At 28.2% G+C, this 23260-nt stretch overlaps 1 protein-coding gene across 2 annotated transcripts in view; it reads left to right on the top strand.

Moving 5' to 3' along the window:
* Nucleotides 1-23260, top strand: part of LOC107453035 (zinc finger SWIM domain-containing protein 5) — a 102092-nt gene that overhangs the window by 50576 nt on the left and 28256 nt on the right. For both annotated transcript variants that reach the window (XM_043044991.2, XM_043044990.2), the window contains exons 2-3: nt 20933-21041; nt 22179-22306. In XM_043044991.2, coding sequence (XP_042900925.2) covers nt 20933-21041; nt 22179-22306 — 237 coding nt within the window. The remainder of the gene's footprint in view (nt 1-20932; nt 21042-22178; nt 22307-23260) is intronic.

Here is a 23260-nt window from a genome sequence, read left to right as displayed (position 1 = left end):
GTTACATTTTTATGTAATATAGAGATGTGTATATATACCTTTGGACTATTGTTGTATTTCTGTTAATTTTTTTAATTACGAGTTAAATTAAAAATAAAAAAATCTCCTTTTTATTTGGATAACGGAAACATCGTACAATGAAAATTAAAATAAAATTGGGAAACAATCGTATTAAATCATTCAATATCCATTCTTTGGCTGTTCGTCGAAATTTTTGTCAGTTTGTTTATGCCTGGAATATGATAACTTATGTAGCAATTGTAGCTGATTCCTTATGAAACTTTTTGACTTAAACGAATTTGTACCAAAACTTTTGGAAATTAAAGAAAAATTTAAATAAATAAAAGATGACGCAAAGTAATAGAAATTATTATATTCATCACCCCCTTACAGACGTCAAATGCCATGCCGCAGTAGGCTTCGCTCATAATTAAACTGTTTATTTTCATTCATATATCTTTTATTAATGTTGCCAGAAAAATCTGGTAAAACAAAACCTTTATAATACTGTCATAAATTTAAATATGACAATCAAAATAATAAATTACCTACAGAACAAAGTGAAATTTGGAAAGATTAATTCATACTTAATCTATTGATTTTGGTGGTTTCTTTTAAGACAAAATATTTTATTGTACTATTATGACTCTTAAATTTTAAAACTAATCCATTTTATTAAATCATAATAAATTTAAACTAAAAATTTATCATGAGCCATTTTCTCTAAAACATTTAATTTTTGTTAAATATAATTTAAAATTTATTATTTTTCAAAAAAGTTTTTAAACATTAAAAATAAATTTTTAAATATTTTAAAACTTATTTTTAAAAAAATGTTTTAAGTTAAGTCATTTAATTTATTTAAAATAACATACAAAAAAATAACATTTTTATTTTCAAATTTTTGATAATAGAATTTTTTTTTTTGAATTCTTTTGACGTAATTGATAATTTAATTATGCTTTGAAAAAATATTAATGTCATTGAATTATTTAAAAATAGATATCTTCTTTTCGCTTTAAATTTTAATTTTTGTGTTTTCTCTAAAATAGTCTTCTGTTTTCTCCAGATCACTTAAATCTTAAATAGCTACTTTAAATACTTTAAATTATCACATTGATACTTTAAATATCTTTCGAATTATAAACCAACGATTCCTCAATTAATTATTCGCTTGCACAACAAAGTAAATCTGTAATTTTAATTCAAGGAATTAGTCGCAGTCATTTCTCGCCAATATAGCCTTTTACCCTTTCATCTTCTGCCTCTCCTCATCCATAGAATAAACGAAAGATCCAGCGGAGCATGGGATGGAGAGAACGAATGAATGAGGGGGGAAGGGGTGGAGTATCAGTTGGGGGCAGGTTAATTAACGTTGTCGTGAATGAGGTCATCGCGTTCTATGCTGCCTTCCTACTCCTCTCCCTCCCTACAAGACCTGTGCGTGTGTTTGTGTGTAGAAGTTGTAACCTAGACTCCGCGTGTATATGAAAACGTAGTACTTTCGTAAGCAATGACGTCACGTTGAAAGGAAATGAAAGCGAAACAAGGATTGAATTGAATGGGGGAGGGGAATAAAAGTATCCCTACGACAAGTGGGTGGGCGGATTTTAATTGGCTGGAAAAGTTTACTTAGTTTCGAAGTTAGGACATATTGTAAAAGAATTCCCCCTTACGCGAGATAACATTTACGACTATCTGCAATTTATGGTCTCAATAAATTACCCACATCGCCTGCATTTAAATTAAATTAAAGAAATAATATTTACTTGAGTTTTTGAAAAATTAGCCACACCGTAAAGACTAAGTAAACAGTGCAGTTGTGTCATTATTCAAGCTTATAAAATAGTTTCAGGAGAGCAACAAAGAAATGGAAATTGGGAGCGCCAAGATTCTCAATATGCATGTAAAATAAACCGACATGTTAAACGTTTTTCTTCTTCTTTTTATTTTTTAAATATAATTTGTTAAAAGGAAGAAGAAATAATTAGCTTCAATTGTGAAAAAGTAAAATACAGACTCAAAATGTTCCAGACCAAATTTCAAGTCCTCGATGTCAAAGCAAGGAGTCTCTGGAATTGTGCCGTAAGGCTGTTTTTGAGTGACACGTTACAACTGTTACCCTTTTACGGTTAGGAATATGCTAGGATACGAAGAACAGTTGTAACAGATAAGTATCTCAGCTTAAATGTAACAAGAAATAATTTTCTTCGTTTTATTTTTGTAAGTGTAATTTGTTAAAAGGAAGAAGAAATAATTAGCTTCAATTGTGAAAAAGTAAAATTCAGACTCGAAATGTTCCAGACCAAATTTCAAGTCCTCGTTGCCAAAACAAGGAATCTTTGGAGTTGTGTAGAATACGAGGAACAGTTGTAACAGATAAGTATCTCTGCTTAAATGTAACAAGAAAAGCAGATTTTCAGCATTTCTCATTGGATTCCTCCTGTTTCTTTATGAACGCTTCTATTTGTATGTTGTACTACAGTTGACAATCATATTAATACATTAGCGGATTGCATTTACTATTAATTTCGTTTGCTTTCATTAAGAAATCCTTAAAGATTAATAAAAGAAAAAAGAAAGTAAACAGCCTTTGAAATCACTGTTGAATTGTCATTTGTAATGGATTCTTAGAATTAATGCTTATTTCGGAACAGATACGACTTAGTAACTAATACAAAATGTATTTGTTATAAAATCTGCCATCTCTATATACAACAATAATTGTGCATAATTCTTACGTATTTAGTTATACATTCACTTTCACAGACATTTAAGAGTATCACAACAATTCAACAATACTTATACACTTAAAAATGTCATTAGTTGTAATGTTATTAGTTATGCACATGCATAACTAATAGCTTTACATAAGTGCTGATAGTGAAAATAAATTTCAGTATAAAATTTAGTTAAATATAAACTATTACATTTTTAAAACATTACAAAGCGGCTCATTTATAGATTAATAAAAAGAAGAAGAAAAAAAAATCATTCAACTCAAAAATTTACTTTTGTTATTATTTAGAAAATAAATTTTGTTACTAACGTTAATAATACGGTATCAAATCTTATTTTATCAGTTTCCTTTCCTTATACATTTTTTCTTTATCCGATTTTATTTGAACATATTTGTAAGACATTACATTTCACTGCAAGCACAGTACTCGTGGCCATAATCGAAATTTTCAAAACGAAAAGATTACAAATATTAAGACTTGCACCGAGACAAATAGGAGTGGAGAAAATAACTTTCTAATACCAAGATAATGCTTTCTATTTTCTTTCAAGGCTGTGGAAAAGATTATTTATAACTTATTTTTATGTATATTTTTTATTCCTTTTCAAGATTGTACAGGGGCCAAATAAAAAATTTCAGTTGTCACTTTTGGCTCACTGAATGTAGCTTGGGTATCCATGTATTATAGGTTAAGTGCAACCAGTGCATTTCGTGCAACCAGATCTTCATAAAGAATTTAATATTTATATTTTGTGTTAGTTTACACTGTGGTTAGGATATCTTTCGGGAGTAACCTAACCTATTCTGGTTATTTGAAGGAATTAAAAATTATAACAATTGTTTAGTAATAAAAAATTAGTTCGAATTTGTATACAAAATATTTAATGTAGGACAACAGTTTTTCGCATTTACTTTTTAAATAAATAACTATTCTCTCAATAAACTTTAGTCTCAATTAAGTTGAAGTCTCAATTTAATTTTGTTATTCAATTTTTTACACGTTAATTTAATTTGATTTTTATTAAATTCTATATCAGCTATATTTGTAACAAGAATGTTGTCCTTTTTCTGTATAAATAGTATACGATAAGGTCTATTTACTATTATGGTGTTTAGATAACTGCATATTCTATATTTTTTTTAAAAAATTCAATTCTTATTTGATAACTGCTTACAGATAGATTTTTTTTTTTGTTTCTTCAAGTTTAATTCAGATTATTTTTACAGATTTTTTTTTCTTCTAAATATTAAATTTTTTTTCTCAACTTGGTGAATTTTTGATACCAATATAAATGTATTCGGATATTAATAATTTTATTTTAAATAATCGGCATATTAAAATAATTGATACTACTGTCCTTAGCATGAGAGAAGTTTTAATAAGCTAATATTATTTGATCTTAATAATAAAATCTTTATTAAAAATATCCATTTAAAAATACCTTTAGCTTATTATCTAAAAGTTGTTTTGAGTATTTGTTCGCAACTCTATTATTGCTATACACACATTAGGTTCTACTATATACCTTTACGGTAGAACATTTGAAGAAACTAATGTCAGTTTTGAGAATTTTTTTTTCTCATCAGGATTTTTATTGAAATTTTCCTCATATACTTGGAAAATTCAGAGAATTGTTTTCTTGAAATTGAGAGGGAACCATGTTCAACATTTTCTATCATTAATCTTTTCAATTTTAATTAACATTCTAGTTATTACCGTCAATTAAGCCTTTTTAAGCAATCATTGAAGTGTTCGTTCATTTGAGATATAAGAAATGAATAATTTGAATTTCGTTCCACATTTTTGCTGCTACGTTTTAAGAGTTTCGTCTCTCGGAACATCGGTTTGAATAGTGATCAGAGCGTTACGAAAGAGAGAAAGCCTGTTTACTATAACGTCTCCGGCATGATTCGTGCTTAGTTTTGATTTCCTGTCGCCAATTATTTCCATTTCTAAACCGTAACTCCTCCTAATGTCACGACTCTTAGGCGGGGCTTCTGAACGAACTTCTCTTATTTTACTTCTGATCATCTGGTCATTGACTTTATATTTGGCTACTTATCGCCCTTATTTTTATTGTGATTTGCTTTCCATCACTTGATCTCACAATTGCGCATGGTAGATTTTCAGCGGAGTTCCAGTAGGTGAAGCGGAACACTTGAAGAAAACGATTACAGAATATATCTTGTCGAAAACCTCTTTGTTTCTCCAATTGGAAATTTTTTTTATGAAGGCTTGTTTGTCCCCTCACCAGTATCGGAAATTGTCATATCTTGCTCTTAAAAAATTCTAGTATCGTCTTCGGCGACCTTTTACGCATCACTGATGCTTTGTCCTATGGTCGCTGACCTTGCCTTGCCTCTTGCCGGGCGATATTTTCGCATTTCAGTTTTAACCATAGAAAACCGATATGGTTTTAAAAAACGATCAAATTTCCCCATAAAAGTGCTTTAATAATTTATGAATTTATGTATAATTTTATTTTACCACGTTTTTATCAACTTGCCTTCGTGTATGTCCGTTCGGGTGGAATTTTGTAATCGATTTTAAACTAACTTCCCGACTACCTACAGAGTTCAAATTTGGCACATAGTTCAGAATTGGATGACAATGCATGGAAATGAGGAGAAAAAAGGCATACGAAGTAAAATAAAATTAAAGGAAAATACATATTTTCGCGATTGTTCGATTATTTCAAATTAGTGTCACGTGTCAGTTTAAAAGTTTTGTGTACAGTGAGTGAAAAAATTGAGATTTTGGAAGTGAGTACAAAAAATAAATAAATTAATGAAACTAAAATTAATATTTTTAAAAACCACGTTTTTGTTGTGGAGAATAATAATTAAAAAACAAAAATTTGAAAAACGAAAAACGTGGGGCGCATGAAATACGTAACAGTACATATATACATTTTCTTACTCATACACATGCACATCCACATGTACACCCACATGCATATACACAAACATATTCCACATTCAGATATAATTACATATACATACACGTATTCTCATGAGTACACATACGGTTACTGTTATGTATTTTAAGCTACCCACGTTTTTCGTTTTTCAAATTTTTGTTTTGTAATTATTATTCTCCACTACAAAAACGTGGCTTTTAAAAATTTTATTTTTATTTAGAATTAATATGACATTTTTAGATATGTTTTATAATTTTGAAATATAATTTCTAAAGAAAAAAATTGATATATGAAATCTTTTTGAAAATGAATTAAAGGATTTGCTTTTCATTAGTAACATAACTGATATTCTGTTTAGCTTTGTATCTCTTTGTTACGATATTAACTTTGTGTGCGTAGTTTATTATATATCTTTTCCTTAAAGTAAAATTTGTCATACGAATGGATACGATTTCTTACGGAAGTGTAAATTCATTTAAAAATTATTTTGTGCTGGCACGGCTTAAAGAATAGAAACTTTTCTTTGTATTTGCATTTGAAAAATGCTTTAAAATTATGAAAATTTTGTAAAAATGAGACTGCGTCCTAAGAACTTAATTTCTGCTTTCTTCGTATGGTAAATACGAATACGAAAGTAAATACTAAAACATGCTATATTTTATTATTGTTTGTAAAATACGTTATTTTTTGCTATAAAGCATTAATATTTTTACCCTTTAGTTCCCAATTCTAACTTAAAGCAAATTCTCTTTAATAAACCATTAATAACTAGTAACAAAAGCTTGTAAACCGGATTGGAAGTTAATATAATTTCAGCTAATATTGAAAAATAATTTTATCGTATATTTCATTACGATTTTTAAACATTGACGTTTAAAATTTTGACCCGTCGAATGCTAAAATATTCTCGAAATTTAAAATTTTATGTTTTTATTATTTCACTGAATGTAGGCTTTATTTCAATTGTGGCCAAATCAAATTTCAAAATAGTGGTTCATTTTATGCTTTTATTTCCCGCTAAAAATTTTATTTTATTTTATTTTAAAACTAATACACCTCTAGCTTATTTCTGCTACGTAACAGAGAGCACCAAAAATCCGATAACATCATAAAACCAATACTCTCATTTAAATTTAAAGGCTCTTATATCAGATTGAACGCAAGTGGAATTCAATTTCGATTCAAAATAAGTTATTTTTTACCGTACTTGGCAGTATATTGAATTATGTTGATTTGAATAAACTGTCGATTTTTTTGTTCTATTCAAAATGATGGCTATTTTAAATATCGTTTAGTTACTTTTTATCTAACCATTGGCAGTCGGTTAGGTTGGATAGTCTCCGTCAGTACTTAAAGCCTTAAATTAAAACTTTCAAAATAAAGCATGTCATATCTTCTCTGCCAGATAAATTTGCATAACCAAACCTCCATCTATCTGTACCAGGGCTGGACGACTAAAATGAGCGGATATTGCTAGTTTCAGTGCGATATGAGATTACGTCATCAATTACTCGGCTGGCTGATTTGGAAGGGAAGAGTTAAGACTGTCCTCTGCCTCTCCGCCCTGGGTGACAACTGGGTTACAGGCCATAATGACGGACGCCGCGTCATGCTCGAGGTCACAACTGCCGCGGGACATTTCTGAATAATTGTTCGGAGGAGATTGTTGCAGTTGTGTGAACCTCCGAACTGTTTGATAAAGACACAGGCTGTCTTTAGAGTCAGCGGATGTTAGGCCTTGGCGTCCACTTGTTTGTCTTTGGCGTGACTGCTATGGAAATGAGAAAACTGGACATTCATATATGGTGATGCTTGCTTGATTCTTCGAAGGTTTTGCAAGCAAATATCCTGCGTGTTTAATAACGACCTAAAATCTTGTTTCCTCTTGCACTGCGGAAAATAAATTCTTATTGTATTTTATGAAGGTTGTGCCTATGTATGTTATGAATGGTATTTTCTGTGTAAAATATCTGTAGCGAATTTCTTTTATCGGTTTATGGAATTTGCCATTAAGCTATTGCTGCTGTAGTTTATTAGATTTATCTTTTTTAAAAACCAAAACGAATAAAAGATTGATATATACTCTGCACTAATTTTAAATAATTTTCGAAGCAATTTTATTGAAAATTAGTCACAAATTCCTTATTTTTTTTAATGTTATTTTATTTTTGATTGTATAGTGAATTATTTTAGATGTTTTCCATTCCATATCAATAAATACAATACTTAATTTCCTATTTATTGCATTATAATGTAATTTATTTTGAAATGACACCGACATTTTTATTTTATTTCAATGTTGAATAGCACACAACTTAGTTTCAAAATTGTTTAGTTGCAAATATTTTAATTAAGTTCAGCTTTAAAAATAATTGTTATTTTAAATTCCATAAAAGCCGAACTGTTTCTAAAGAATTTTCATTTAAGGCTCCTCTGTGGCCTAAATCTCCCGCAACAAAAAGTAGTTTTTTAAAAATTTTCATCTGTAAATTATTTATAATTAAACACTATTGACAATAAAACTTCTCGAATATATGCAGTGTAAATTCTGTGATCAATATATTTGAGTACTGCAGTTTTATTATATGCTATATTTATATTCTATATCTTATATGCTATATGTATCTAAAAAATTAAAATAATAAACAACATTATTATCATCATACAGACTAAAGTTGCATATTCAAATAAGTAATTTGATATCTATTTTTTAAAATAAATTTTAAGATTATTTAAAAAAGTCTAAAGTTAACGAATCTGCCTATAGTAATTTAGTTGGCTGAAAATTATATTATTTTTAAAATACTTCATTGCCAATCCAAATTTTCATATAGGATTAGTTTTGTAACAAAAAATTAATTTGTCTTCTTTAAAAGTATAACACAGCATCTCTGTCAAGGTTTTATACGTTGTTTCAACGCAAATTTTATAACCGACATAAAGATTTATATACTTCCTTTGAATAATATATTTTATGTTATAAATATTTTTATTGCAAATAGTATTAAAATGAAATATAAAAATTTAACTTAAAATCCTGGTTGGAGCAGGCATCTCACATATTTTATTATAAATTTTTATTCAGTAATAAGATTAAAAAGTTTAAAATCTTTTTTTTTTTTTAATTTTAATTATTATAATGAAAACCTATTCCATACTCTTTACTGAAACCCTTCAACTCTATTTTGCACAGTCTAAAAAGGAAGTCTTAAATCGTAAATAGCATAAAACTATTTCAGTTGTAAAGAATGATAAATGCATGTCACATTTTAACAAAAAGAAATGCCATAAATCATTTAAACCTCTTTAACTAACAACTTACGAATGACACTTCCACAAAAGAACATGTTGACATTTGTAGATAACAATCCTAACTTATAGAATCAGTTATACAGTATGGTACCACTTGGCTCTTGCAATGTATGTTAAATTCATAGTTTGAATAGCTGGAACTAAAGGGACTCTATTTCCTTGAACTTTGAGGGAACAGTAATTGCAGTCAGCTGCCATATTTAACAATGCAAAATACTGTAAATCATTTTAAACCTTTTTTTAACTTATACCGGTAATCATCATTTATTCCCTCTTAAACATAAGTGTTGACAGTTGCTGTACTGGGACTATCACTTCACATCTTTTCCACTATTGTTGCTCAAAGAAAATGCAGCTGCAAAAAAAAAAGTACATTAATTATGGTGGTAAAATACTCGTAATACCTTAGGTGAAAACGTGAGCAATGGAGACGCGGTACGTTTTATCTCATTATTTAAAATTGTAAGACTGAATGGAAATTTTGAAAGTGGCAGAAAATAAGATGTATCATCGCTGTCATTTTTTTTAGAGTTATTTCTCATATTCTCGCGCCCGTTTTTCACATCCCTTATTTTAACTTATTATAAATTTGGAATTTGTGACATTGCTCAATCTGAATCAAGTTAAACAGAATTACAATAAATATTTCTGATTTTCTGTTAATAGAAATTTAGTTTTTTATTTGTTTCAAGGAAACTTCCCACATTACTATTCAATATCAAGTTAATTTTGCTTTTTTACTATACGATACAAAAATTGTTCAAATCTCAGTTTTTGTTTTCGTAAGTCTTGAGCTGAAATTTCGAATTATTTCGTCTAACTTTCTATTTAAAAATTTCTATTAGAAAACAAAAACGACTATTTTAATCTATTCATTGCTTATACCGGGTGTGTTAAAAATTTCATTCCAATATACTCTATTATTTTTACAATAAAATAGGGTTTTCTAATTAAAATTGTTTGGGAAGCATTTGAATATCCAATTCTAGTCATTATTTCATTAATTTGTTTCAATAAATATATCTTGATATTTTTTCAATAAAACAGTGTTTTCGTATTATTAAAATTGTTTGGGGAGCATTTAAACAGTTCAAATTTTCGTAATTCATTCGTCGGTTTGTTGAAAATTTAATTTTTACGTATTCTCAGAGGAATTATTAAACAAGTGTTATTTGCATGTTTTATACGTGAATTCTATGATAGCTGGTGACAATTGTTTAATGATTAGGCCATGCACCTATCTCTTTTTATACTGCTTAAGTTTCAACGTTTTAAGTCCCTATAATTTATAAACTGTTTTAACGCGGACTGAGGCTGCGCAGATTTCCTGTTTTATTTTAGCGCTAATTGAAAAAGTGATCCGCCCTAAGCAATTTCTTTTTACTTCTATCCTTTAGTTTGTTATATCTTAATGTATATCTTCAAGAAGAAATCTTTTAAATTTTTTCAATTCTTTTTTTGAATATAATTTAAAAAAGCAGTTTCATGAATTACTTTTATAAAGTATATTTTGTCTTTATCATTCTACTTTAATTATTTAATATAGTATTAACTGAAAATTATTAACTAATAAACTATTTGTAATACTTGTACAACTAACAGTAAGTGTATGTAAAAACCCCTGTAATAAATCGTTGATATAATAAACATTATTTGCGGAGAAAACATTAGGAAATTAGTGTACAAACTAGAATTCAATGTTTAAATATTGTTATAAATCTCTTAATAGTTATTAAACACTAAATGTAAACAAGACAAATATTATCTAATCACCGATTATAAACATTTCATAATAATAGTCCTTGAGAATTAAATAACCTTCACCCACATGTGTTGACCTCCGTCTTGGCGTCGAACGAGAGGGAAATCGGGCCAAAAATAACACTTCCAATTTCCTTTACCACTCACTCACTGGGGAAACACCTTCCTACAGTCGCCGGATGGGTTGCAAAAGCCCGACAGTCCTATCGGGGTTACTAGATTTCATATCTATCTTGCTACCTCGCCATCACGCCAAATAAGGCAGTCGTTTCGCCAAGCTGAATAGGAAGCGATAAGCTGCCAATTATAGCTGTATAAACCTTCATTTCTATTCTCCTGTTGGGAGTGGTCACGTGATCCTTCTGAAGCACGTGCTTCAGGGGAAACAGAGTGGTTGGGGGCGTGTGCTTCTGGTGACGTAACGGAGGCAGAAAACTACTCGATTACGTCATGTTACGATCTCCTCAGCTGACAAGTGACGCCGGATGCAAGATTCGGTCTATTCCATTTAGACGGTGCATTCGCCGGAGGGTGGGTGAGTTTCAGTGGTTAGGAAAAACAATATCGAATTTCAGAAGTAGCTGGCTGAATTGATAAATAGCAAAGCATTTAAAACGAAGAATTATAAATGAAATTTTAAGAATTTTATAAAAGTAAATTAAGTTTTTTTAATGATAAAATTTAAATTTTTTCTGTCTTAAAATTTACTAAGTGTTTTTCTTCAATATTAACTTATATTCTATTTGTTATTCTTATGTTTTTATGAATAACAATTGTGTTTAAAAATATTAATCTTAGTTAAGTCTCTTTCTCTTAGTACATATTGGATTAAGTTTACTAACAGTTTAGGTGGCGGTTGCCAATATAATTTTTAATGCTTAAAAGAAACGTCCACCTATTTACTTTTAATTAATTTTAGTCTTATTCATTTTAAGGAGAAAAAAAAAGCTCTGAGCGTTTATCTCAAAATCAGATTTTTTCGTATTTTACACCTCCTTAACCACGATATCTCATATTGCTTTTAAAATAATTGTGTACAATTTTTCATGAGTTTTAATGCTTATAGCACACAAGTTTTGAACTACAGACTATGAGAAATAAATAGAATTAAATTTGTTATATAAGTTTTTTTGGAAACACAAGTGCGGAAATTTATACAAATTTTCTTTTTTAACTACACTGATCCCTACATTACTACACTTTAAGATAATAGTTCAAAACATAGTTGTAAGTAAGGCCTTTTAAATATAATCCTCTTGGGATTTTTTTTATTTAAGGAGATAGAAATTTTTTTAATGTGTTTAGTGTATATGCAAAAAATGCCTTATTTTTTACCTAAAAATGGCCATTCAAAAATAATATTTTTTTGCTGCTTTTTAAATTTTTTCTCATACAAATAAACTAGTTTTTTTTAAATTTTTTATTAATATATATTTAAAAAATTTTTTTTTGAAACTAGTCGGATATCTTAAGTATTATTGTAACATTTTTACAAATGCTCAAATATTTCTTGAAGTTTTAACTTAAATACTAGTTTATATTTTATTAATGTCACAATTTCAAAATGTAAAGACCTGTTTAACGTATTCTCACATCTATCACTTCAACTTGTCACTTTAAAAGTTCTTTTATCCCCCAAATCATCTGGAATTATAGATAAAGCATTTGAGCATAATGTAAGATGTATATCTGTTTTGAATCCTGTTTTGTTCATGTAACACTCCTGTTTCTTTCACATATTATGCTCTTAATACTAATTTAATATTTTACTAAATTCAAGAATAGTTTATACGAAAAAAACATTTTCCTTGAGTAATTATTTATTATTATTAAGGAAGTAATCTAATGAAACATTAATTTTAATGTGGTGGGAAGGTTTTTTATTTATTGTTACTCGGAATCTTCGCGCATAGTGTTGAGAATAAAAAGTATTGCGATCAAAAAAGTGAAGGAAAGGACGTAGAAATAGACATATGAACTAGATGAACGATATATATGTACTTATTATTTAAGAAAAAAAAAAGTTTGTTGATTAATATGCTAAAAGCATGTTGGACATGCATATTCTCACAACATATTCGGAAATTCACAGCTTAATTACGGTTCAGTTATAACTTAGACAATACAATTTAATATGGTCATCACGTTTTTTTTTTTTTTTTTCCGAAATTTGCATAACATTTTTGCTGCAGTAAATACAATTTTTGCAAAAATTCTATTTATACTGTGTGTCCGTAACAAAACTCTGTGAGATTTTGTACCATGATTATTTATTCATGGGACAAAGTGATTCTGTTTCATAATATTTTTCCTACTCTAGTGTCTGTTCCTCGATATTTTATCGACTTAAGGCCACGATATCTATCAGTTACATGGTATTTTTAGCTGTATCCTTGATATTTTGTTTGTCTCCCTCGCCAACGAGTTCTTCTGTCATTGGGAGTTTTTTTTAACGTTCAACATGGTTGTGCTTGTAAGACATATCTCTAAAATGCATTCAAAATTTTAGCACTTATAAAACATTTTGATAAGGGAAAAAAAAAGGAAGATGCTCTTTTCCTCCTTTTCTTTATCTGTAATATACTAATAGGAGACCATTGTCCTGCAAACATGTTCCCAATGACCGCCAATTAGAGCTGAGCCTGGGGCACGGAAGTTGTTACGCCTTTGAAAACAGTCGATAGGATCAATCATGAAGCTCTTGAGAATATTTACTATCACATCCTGCGGAGACGTGGGAAACGGAGGATCACTCTCATAAATATGATTAAAATGAGTTGCTGAGGTTGTGATGTTTTGTATATTAACTTTATGTAAGTTATGAGCTGTTAATTTTAGTTGCGCCTGTGGTTTCTTTTATCCTATCAGGCAAATAAGCTCATGATTTTTACATCGGAATAATTTGCTAGAATAGAAAATAGACTATGATTAAACATTAGAATAGTTGAAAAACAAAAAATCAATTAATTCATAAACTTCTTAATTTTGATATAAAATTTAATTTTTATGTCAATTATATTGTTATTGGATTGTTAACTTCTACATAAAAGATGCCTTTTCATTTTATTTTATTTTAACAGCTGCCCCAATTTTCTGTTTACGACTATCAATGTTTAACTCCGCAACTTTTTAATTTTGAATATTGGAACAAACTAGCCTTCGTGGAGGACTTGATGCAACTAATCCGCATTTGCGTCACATAGAGAGGAAACCCACAAAAGCCTTCCACAGTTAGCCCTACGTCAAGGGGATTCTAACCCGTGATCCGTCTATCACCGAGGATGTTTTTACGTCAGCATGGTGCGAGCTAAATTTGTATCAACCAGCCACCGCTGGGATTCGAACGTGATTCACCTCATTTGGAGGCAAATACTTTATCACCTGAGCCGCCGCGGCTCAGTTGAACTCTTTAATTCTTAAACTTGAATATACGATTGTAATGGATCAACTTGAATGTAACTATGATTCAGTTTAAGTTTGCCTCGAATTTGCACCGGATTATGGTTTAGTATTAAACCGATTTTTCTGAGAGGGTTATAGAAGCGCTATAAAAGAGGAAAATGTAAGCTAAAACTTGAAGTAATACGAATTCTTTTGATTAAATGATTTTATAAATAAAACATTTTCTAAATATCATTAGTTAAATATTTTAACTATTATTTATTAAGTTAAATATATACTATTTAAAATATTTTAAAAGTAAAATAAATTAGAATTATTTTTAAATGTAAAATTTTACTTTTGAACTGCTCAAATGCAAAACTTGCTGCTATTTTCATTAAACGTGCGAAATAGGTAAAGTTTGTTCGCTCAGTTACTGGAATTAAATATTAACAGGGGTCTGTCCAGATATTTTGTGAAAGGTCCGGTTTTTGTGAAATTGTGCAAATAGGGTCCGGTTATTGCAAAATAAGATTATGTAGCACTCAGCACTGTAAAATTATAATAAAAATTAAATTTTAAAAAATAAACATTAAAAAATAAATATTTGGTATTTAACCTATATTGCTGAACGTAGAATATTCATTTCGGACGAATAGTGGAAGAATCGTCTGCAGAAGACAAAACTTAATTCGTTTACATCCATCTTTCTTGTTTTCTGCCCATTCAATTAGCAAAACAATAATGACGATAAACAAATTTGTGAAGGGTCCGATTAAAAGAAAAATCATTTTGTGAAGGGTCCGTTTTTATGAAAAAATATTTTGTGAAGGGTCCGTTAACGGACCCAAATTTCTTCTAAATCCCTGATTAATAAATAAAAATAAACCAGAATTTATTTTACTTCTCTATAACTATATTTAAAAATTTAAAGCTAAATTTAGCATATTTATGAAACGGAAAGAAGACAATTTTAAATTAAAATCATTCCAACGCGCTTACGTAATTTAATTATATGAGACTTCAATAAAATGGCGATAACTAAACTTGCCCGTGATTAGGACCTTTTTCGGGCTGGTTCTCCTATTCAATGAGATCAGATATTGTGCAAAAGTGGTAGGGGCGCTCTTTTTTTTTATTTTTGCTATCGGGATTTCCGTTCCTTCATCATCATCATCTCTACGGGCTGGCGGCCTCTTGCAATAAGTCTTACTCATTAACTATGGAGAACATTTCCCTGCGTCCTGGCAACCCTGGGTTTCTCTAATCAATACTGCTACTACGCCTAAAGCTTTTGTAATAATATTTGGCACACAAATTTCCTAAATTTTCTTTTTTTATGTTATGTATTTTTATTTATTAAATTTTTATTTTTGCACGTAAGTATGCACTTTAATATTTTAATGTTTATCGTATTATATTATTATTTTCTGATCAATACGGTTACTAAAATAATTTATAAATTTAAAATTAATTATTTAAAAAATGGTGTAAATTACAAATGGTGTAAATTACTGCTATATAATTAATATGGGGGAAAATCGTTTTTGTGTGGTAGACAATAAAAATTGAAATACAAAAATCTGGTAAATAAAATTAAAAAAATGTTAGAAAGGCATTGACGTTCAAAAGAAAAAGAGGGAGAAAATATTTCGCATACTTATACGATAGTTTTACGGAGTTTTANTTATCTTACTATATTATTATTTTCTGATCAATACGGTTACTAAAATAATTTATAAATTTAAAATTGGTTATTAAAAAAATGACTCAGTATATTATCTGTTGCAATGACAAACGATGTAAATTACTGCAATATAATTAATATGGGGCAAAAAATCGTTTTTGTGTGGTAGACAATAAAAATTGAAATACAAAAATCTGGTGAATAAAACTAAAAAAAATGTTCGAAAAACATTGACGTTCATAAGAAAAAAAGGGAGAAAAAATTTCGCATACTTATAACGATAATTTTACGGAGTCTTAGACGCTCTTTTGCCAAAGAAAATAAAAATCAGAAAAAAATCCTCAATTTGAGTGTCCTATACTCGAAGAAAAGCTTTAATTTAAAATTGAACTATATATATATCTTGCTGAATGGATTGTTTAAAATGATCAAGTATATACAAAAAAAAAAAAAAAAAAAAAAAAAAAAAAAAAAAAATTAATAAATAAATAAATCGCCAATTTGGCGGGAGTTTTCCTCTGAGATGTAATTCAGTCATATCAAAGAATAGTTCTCAGTTTTTGAATATTTTTTTACGAGTCCTAAAATATGGTGTTAAATGAACTTATTAAATATTAAATGAGATCACAATTTTTCTCTCTCACAAAACTGTCACTTTTTTTAATATTTCACAATTTGCGTGGTTTTCACAATGAGCTTAGAGGTCGCTGGACAGAAAGAAATTTATTAAACACTATTTCCTTTGACAAAGGAGCCTACAAAGAACAACTTTAGATCAATGAATAGTTCTCAATTTTCGTATATTTTTACATGATCAATGCATTATGGAATTAAATTATCAAATATTATAAATTTAAATCATAAACGCTTTTAATTTTAACAAAACTCTCTTTTTTTTATTGACATTTTGCGCCAATTTTATTGTTACCATTATTGAGGACGTCAGTTTAAAGAGTTACAAACTTAACCTTTATGGTCATTAGCGCGCTGCAACTTTAAATCAATTATAAAATGAGATTATTATTCTCTAACAAACGTTATTTCATCTAACTTCCTTCATTTAGTATTTTTTTTCTTAACAAAAAGTTAGTAAAGAATCAGTTGTTTCTTAAGAGGCCTCTTCCCGAATTTTGTTTTTAATTTTAGATTTTCGTTTTCTTGATGCTTTTTTGCTGTTAACAAATATTTGATGTTATGATTATTATTCAGAAGCACAAAATCTTTTTTAAAAAATGTTGAAAAGTAAAGGGATTAGGAAAAATAGATCTTGATAATTTTAAGAACTATGAAATTTTCCTAAAAACTTTAAAGCAATAAAAATCTGCTATAAGTGGTTTTGAATGAGTAATTTAAACCTAGATATTTATGAGTTTTTAGATTTTTTTGAAGTTAATTTTATTACAGTTCAAACTGATAAAAACCGATTTGGATGATTCCTTTAACGTAATATGCACAAAAACAAAGATATTTATCAAAATTTTAAAAACAGGTAAATGTATACTAGTTAACAACCTTTTAAAAACTACTGATTGCCAAACTGTATTGGTATAATTTTTTTTCAAAAAAAACTAAATGAACCACACGCTTTATATCTCATTTTCAACTTGGGTGACTGCCTTATATTTTTACATCTATCGAAAGATACTGTCGAATTAAGTATCATCATTTATTTTAAATTCACCATCAGTTTATTTTTGAAAATTGGACTAGAAAGATTATAGCTGTATGTTTAGAATTTTCTCTCTCCTCTTCATTCCTTCTACTGTTTAATATATATATATTTTTAAAATAAACTTTACATTACACTTAACCAATTAAATGAACTCTTCTGATTTGATTATTTCAAGCTTATTTTCTGTTATATTTTAAAATATTTGCTAATACAAAGCCGAATTATTTAATTGTTTGACAAAAAATTTGCCGTATTTTTTGTAAACATATTTGATTTAGTTATCATTTTAAAATTAATAAATTCCATCGAACTGTAAGAGTTTAAATAAAATTTCTTTACTAAAGAGCAATAACCATTTTTATTTGTTGTAAAATGTTTTTTATTTAATGCGTCGGATTTAAGTATCTGGTAAGTCCGTAAAAAATAAGTAAGATAGAAAATTATTTCTTAAGTCTCTTTTATTTTTATAGATAGAAAATTATTTCTTAAGTCTCTTTTTTTTTAATGCTCATAATCTTACCGTTCTCACGCTGTCTCTTATTTATCTTTAATATAAATATAACCCTTAATCACTTTTCGTTCACAAGGTACAAATATCCTTTTGTAAAATAGTAATTAATAAAATAGTAAAAAAGAGTAATAATTTTGATGACTTTTTACTAATTTTTAAGGCCCCTTTAGAAATTATGAACCCTAAGTCCAATCCTATGGATAATCAGGCCCTGGTTTTGATTGAATCTTGAATGATTCTGCGATGTGCTCATAATAGAAAACATTAGCTCAGAAACTTGTTGATCCAAACCAGGAACAATATCTGGCAGCCAAATCCTGTAAACTTTGTAGATTGCTTATCAATACGAATTTCCTAAACTTATAATTGTGATCGTTTGCATTTAAAAATAGCTCTAAAGAAATATTTTCAATGTAATATGTTGCTGTCTGTCGGTAATTTCCATTTGAACTTTTAAGTAGGTATTATTAAATGCCTTAAAGTTTGTGCTAAGTTCTTGAAAACTGCATTATTTTAATCTTTAAATGTCAATAATTCTTTGCGCTCTGCGTTTTTAAACTTACATGCTCTTAAACAGTCATATTGAATCGTGCGAAGGATTTTGAAAAGACACAGGTGACAAATTAATCGAATCAAAGGTTTTTTTTTTTAGCCGAGTAGGTTTGTATTTGGCATTTCTCGTTGTATTAACAATTATTTTTTCCATTGTAAATATTTTGTAGTTACCAACCCCTGTAAAAGGTCAACTTCATTCTTATGAGTAAGTTTAGAAGCGTTTCCTTGTTAGCTTGTTTTAATTCATAAAATCTCCTCCGCTAAATAATCTAACAAGGCTATTTATGCGTTAAAGTTGATCAAATTAATGCCATTATTGTCAAGTAGTAAAATATCCAAGCTTCAATAATTTTTTAAACTAATATCTTCTTCTTCATCAGCAGTAAAGGCAGTCTTCAGGATTTCTCAGTCTGTTCCACGTTATATTATCTCGTAGCGTACCTTTCGCTTTTTTATGATATGACACTGTATTCATGCCACGACATATTATTAAATCAAAAGCAATTATTTTGAATCACTTCAATATATGTATGTATTATTATGTAGTATTTATCTTCATTTATAACGCTTTTTTTTAAAAAAACAAACGGAAAAGTTCACTTGACGTAGCATCGACAACCAACCAGCATTTTTTATTATTATTTCACGCTAACGTTCGTAAGTTTTGACTGTTGAATTGAGCTGGAGGATAATGTAAGTTTTTAAACGTCCTAATAAGAAGGGAGAGCATACCGCCTTCAAAAGTTTGAAAAGAAAACTAGTTTGATACATTCTTTAGAAGAAGAAGTAAGAAAGAAATTTAAAGGGGAGAGGGTGTATATATAAAAAAAAACTTACCTAGGCTCTTTTTAATAAGAAAATACTTACGGGCTAGAATGTAGCAGCGCAAGGTCGCCCAGTGTTTTCTTCAGGCAGGGCAAGTTCGGGCTGCTTTTCCCACGCCTCTTGGAGGTTGGAGGGCAACCTGTGGGTATTTTTCTTTGTGGGTTAGAAATTATTATGAGACTTATTTAATACATAATCGAAATCTATGGTAGCTCACTCTTAATGAGTTCTTATGGGTTAACAACTAATGATTTCCGCGCCATTTGCTCACTGTTTATGATAGCGTGTCACCGTCAATAATCTATATTACATTTACGAGTTCTTAATTACTCCAGGCTTTTATCCATTCAAACAAACGAATTTTTTGTGTGTTTTAATACTATTTTGAATATATTTGTAAAGACAATATCTGTAAGAATATTATTTTGAACATAATTAAAGAATCGACGCTCTTCTTTAAAGGCTGTTTTTCGAAGGCTCTCGTCGTAATTTGAAAGGATGTTTTTTTACGAATAATATGCTATTTTTATAGTTGCTGTGAGTTAGCAACTGTTACTTATGACTGTTAGGTCAAGTTTAGCCTATGTAAAGCCAGTGTTGTCGACGCTTATTTTCAAAATGGCTCAAAACGTCAGTATGGAGAAAAGCCACAGTTTTGAGAAAATGAAAAGCTTTTGTAGTCTAATTTTTTAATATTCAAAAACTTACACCAATGCTGCATTACGATTTTTAAAAAGACAAAAGAATTTTATTTATAAGATTTTGTATATTAAAACTTGTGGTGTAAGGCACTTAAATTATGACTTTTTTATTTTCCTTGGCGACAGAGCTTCAAAAAACAGCGTTAAAGATATTCCTCATTTGGGGGGGGGGGTCTAAAGTCGTGGATCCTATAAGTTTAGTGAAATTTGTAAATTTGACAATCTCTGTTAGTCATTAGTAAGCTTGCAAAAGTTTCTCTGTTCTAAATTGTATCTCTGTACCCTTTAAATTTTTAACCTGTATCCTGTACTTATTTTTGCTTTTTAGAACGAAGAAAAAAGCTTGATTTTAAAATAAAATACAAATGTTGTAGATTAATGTTTTCCCCCCCTCCAATTAAAAACGAGGATGGATATGATTTAGGTATATTAACAGTATAATTCATAATAAACAACAAGTTAATACTTCGAGGTCAAATGTTAGTGCTATAGCTTCACTATAACAATGTTAGACCGTAATTTAAGGTCTATAAGCGCAATCAAGCCGTTTTGTTATTTGTTTTATTAATATATATAAGAATGCACGTTTAGGTTAATAAATGTTTCACTCTATCTTTATGAGCAAACGATAATATAAATCAAGAATTTTTTTTTTCTTTTTTAAATTTATAATTCTTTAAAAAATTTCTTTTTAAATTTTTGCAACTTAAAATTTTTTAAATATATGCCTCTTTTTAGTTGATATACTTCTATTAAATATAATTAATAATTGTTATAGTTTATAGCAAATGTATTTTATAGATAGTAACTTGTTTTTTTCTTTTGAATTCTATTCTCACAACTTATTTGAATGTTATTTTTTATAGGTTTCCATTTAAGTGGCATTGTCGCTGCGCCTAAGTCTTCTAGTAATAGCTCACATCCTAATTTTCCGGAATCGGACAAAAGATGTAGAGTGTCCATTACGTTTGACAGGTAATTATTTAAAACATGTATTATGTTAGAACTTCATATAATATATGAATTAATTGTTATTTTTTTCAGTTAAAAATTCTTGGAATATATTTTGTAATTATTATATTAAACATTAGAATACAGAGCATTAGAATGCCTTATATAATTTTTTTGTAAATAAGAAAACAAAAGTAAATATTTTGTCTGCAAATCTTGAAAATTTTTTGCATCTTTCTGTCATTGTCTTTCTGTTCATTTATATATAAAAATAAAATTTTTATATTTTAATATTGTTTTTTAAAAATATCAATAAATGTATTAAAATATATTTATTTTATTATTATGAAAAAAAATTGATTCATTTTTAAATATTTATTTGTGTGATTTACATTACTATAATATTTATACAATAAATAATTTTATTTTTCATGACTTACATTATGAACTTAATTTAGGCATCATTTTGTCAAGAATGCTTCCTCAGTGTCAATTCAGATTACCAATAATTACAGCCTCTTGTTAAANTATATATATATATATACACTCAAAAAATTCTTAACTGTTCATTCTATGCATTGTTCTCTCAATTCAGCCTTTTAATTTTTAATAGTAACCAATTTAGAGCTGTTTTTTGAAAAAAGTGTCTGAGTAAATTTACCTCATTTGGTTGTTAAAAATAAAAATAAAGCTAAGACAAAAAATAATCTGTAGAGCTAGTTGCCGTACCAGAAAGTTTTTGCTGCCAGGTGTATATATATATATATATATATCTGTGTGTGTGTAAATATAGGATTGATTAACACACATTATTCAAGGCTAATTAACAATCAGTATAATTGTATTAAAAATTATTAAATAGAAATTTTCCTTCCCTCTAATTAGTAATTTTATTCCTCGGTTTCCTTCTGGAATATTTTTTAATGTCAAAATTTTATCTTTAAACTGAATTTTTTTTTTTTTTTTTGAGAAAAATATAAAAATTTTATGACTTATATTCATTAGCTGTATTTGGATGAAAAATATTATAAAATTGATAACTTAAGTTTCTTGGATTTTTTTATTTTTCTTGAAGCTTGTGATTTGTAATGAGTAAGTTTTTACAAATTTTTTTGACCATAATCTTATGTGCCTTTTTAAAATGTTATTTTTTGATTCTAGGTGTAAAATAACATCTGTAACGTGTACGTGTGACACAAGAGACATATTCTGGTGTCAACATGTTGTAGCTTTAGCTTTATACAGAATACGCAATGCAGATAGTGTTAGACTACGCGTACCCATTTCTGGTAAATTTTCATACCTTTTTATTATATCACATTAAAATCACATTTATATTTTTATTAAATGTTTGTCTTATAATTGTTTCAATAGCGAGCTCTTAATGCTCGTAAAAGGTATTGATATTGAAGACATCAATTGCAATTATGAATACACTACAGTGTGTGTTAACCCTCTTTTAACTAAGTTTTAAAATTTTTGCTTAAGATCAGTTTAAACTTTTTAACAATTTCTCAGTTCTTCAAAGTGCATCTTATCCCATCAGTCCAATTTCGTAAATTTAATTAAAAAATGAATATTTTTTTAGTAGTATAAAATATTTCTTTTTGTTTCATATTTTCTGAAATGACTTGTGAATTGTGAATTCCAAACATATGATAAAAATCAAATCTAAAAAGTAATAATACTAATCTTAAGAAATGTATTAAATGCCTTAATGTCTTAAATGAGAAATGACTGCAAAATATCTTATAAGATATAAACCAATTTCAAATAAAATTTTAATTGTTCTATTTTGCTGACATAATCGAAATAACTTAAGTACAGCATAGCATACAAAACATGAAATTATTTTTCTGAAATATATTATCCTAAATAAACCTAAGGATATATTTAGCTTGTTCTATGCATACAGCCTTTCGTCTTATAAGCTAAAGCTAAATGTGTGAAAATTGGAGAAAAATTTGATGAAAAAAAATGCAATAGTGTCGTATGTAAATGGAATCAGATTTAAAAAGAATCAATTACCAATGTTGTAATGAAAATATTAAACATTTACGAAATTAGAATAGGTAATATCAATAAGATGTAGAGTTTTGCTTTAAATTCAAAAATTTATCTTGAACCTTTTATCTTATTGGCTCTGAATAAAATTATGCATTTTAGTGCTTAAGACGTAACAAATCTGGAACATGTCATAGAAATTGTAAAAATCAAAAGATGATTTTTTTTTTTTTTTTTTG

Source organism: Parasteatoda tepidariorum, chromosome 4, assembly GCF_043381705.1.
Source record: "Parasteatoda tepidariorum isolate YZ-2023 chromosome 4, CAS_Ptep_4.0, whole genome shotgun sequence".
In the NCBI taxonomy this organism is placed as follows: Eukaryota; Metazoa; Arthropoda; class Arachnida; order Araneae; family Theridiidae; genus Parasteatoda; species Parasteatoda tepidariorum.
This window is presented reverse-complemented; position numbering and strand designations above follow the sequence as displayed.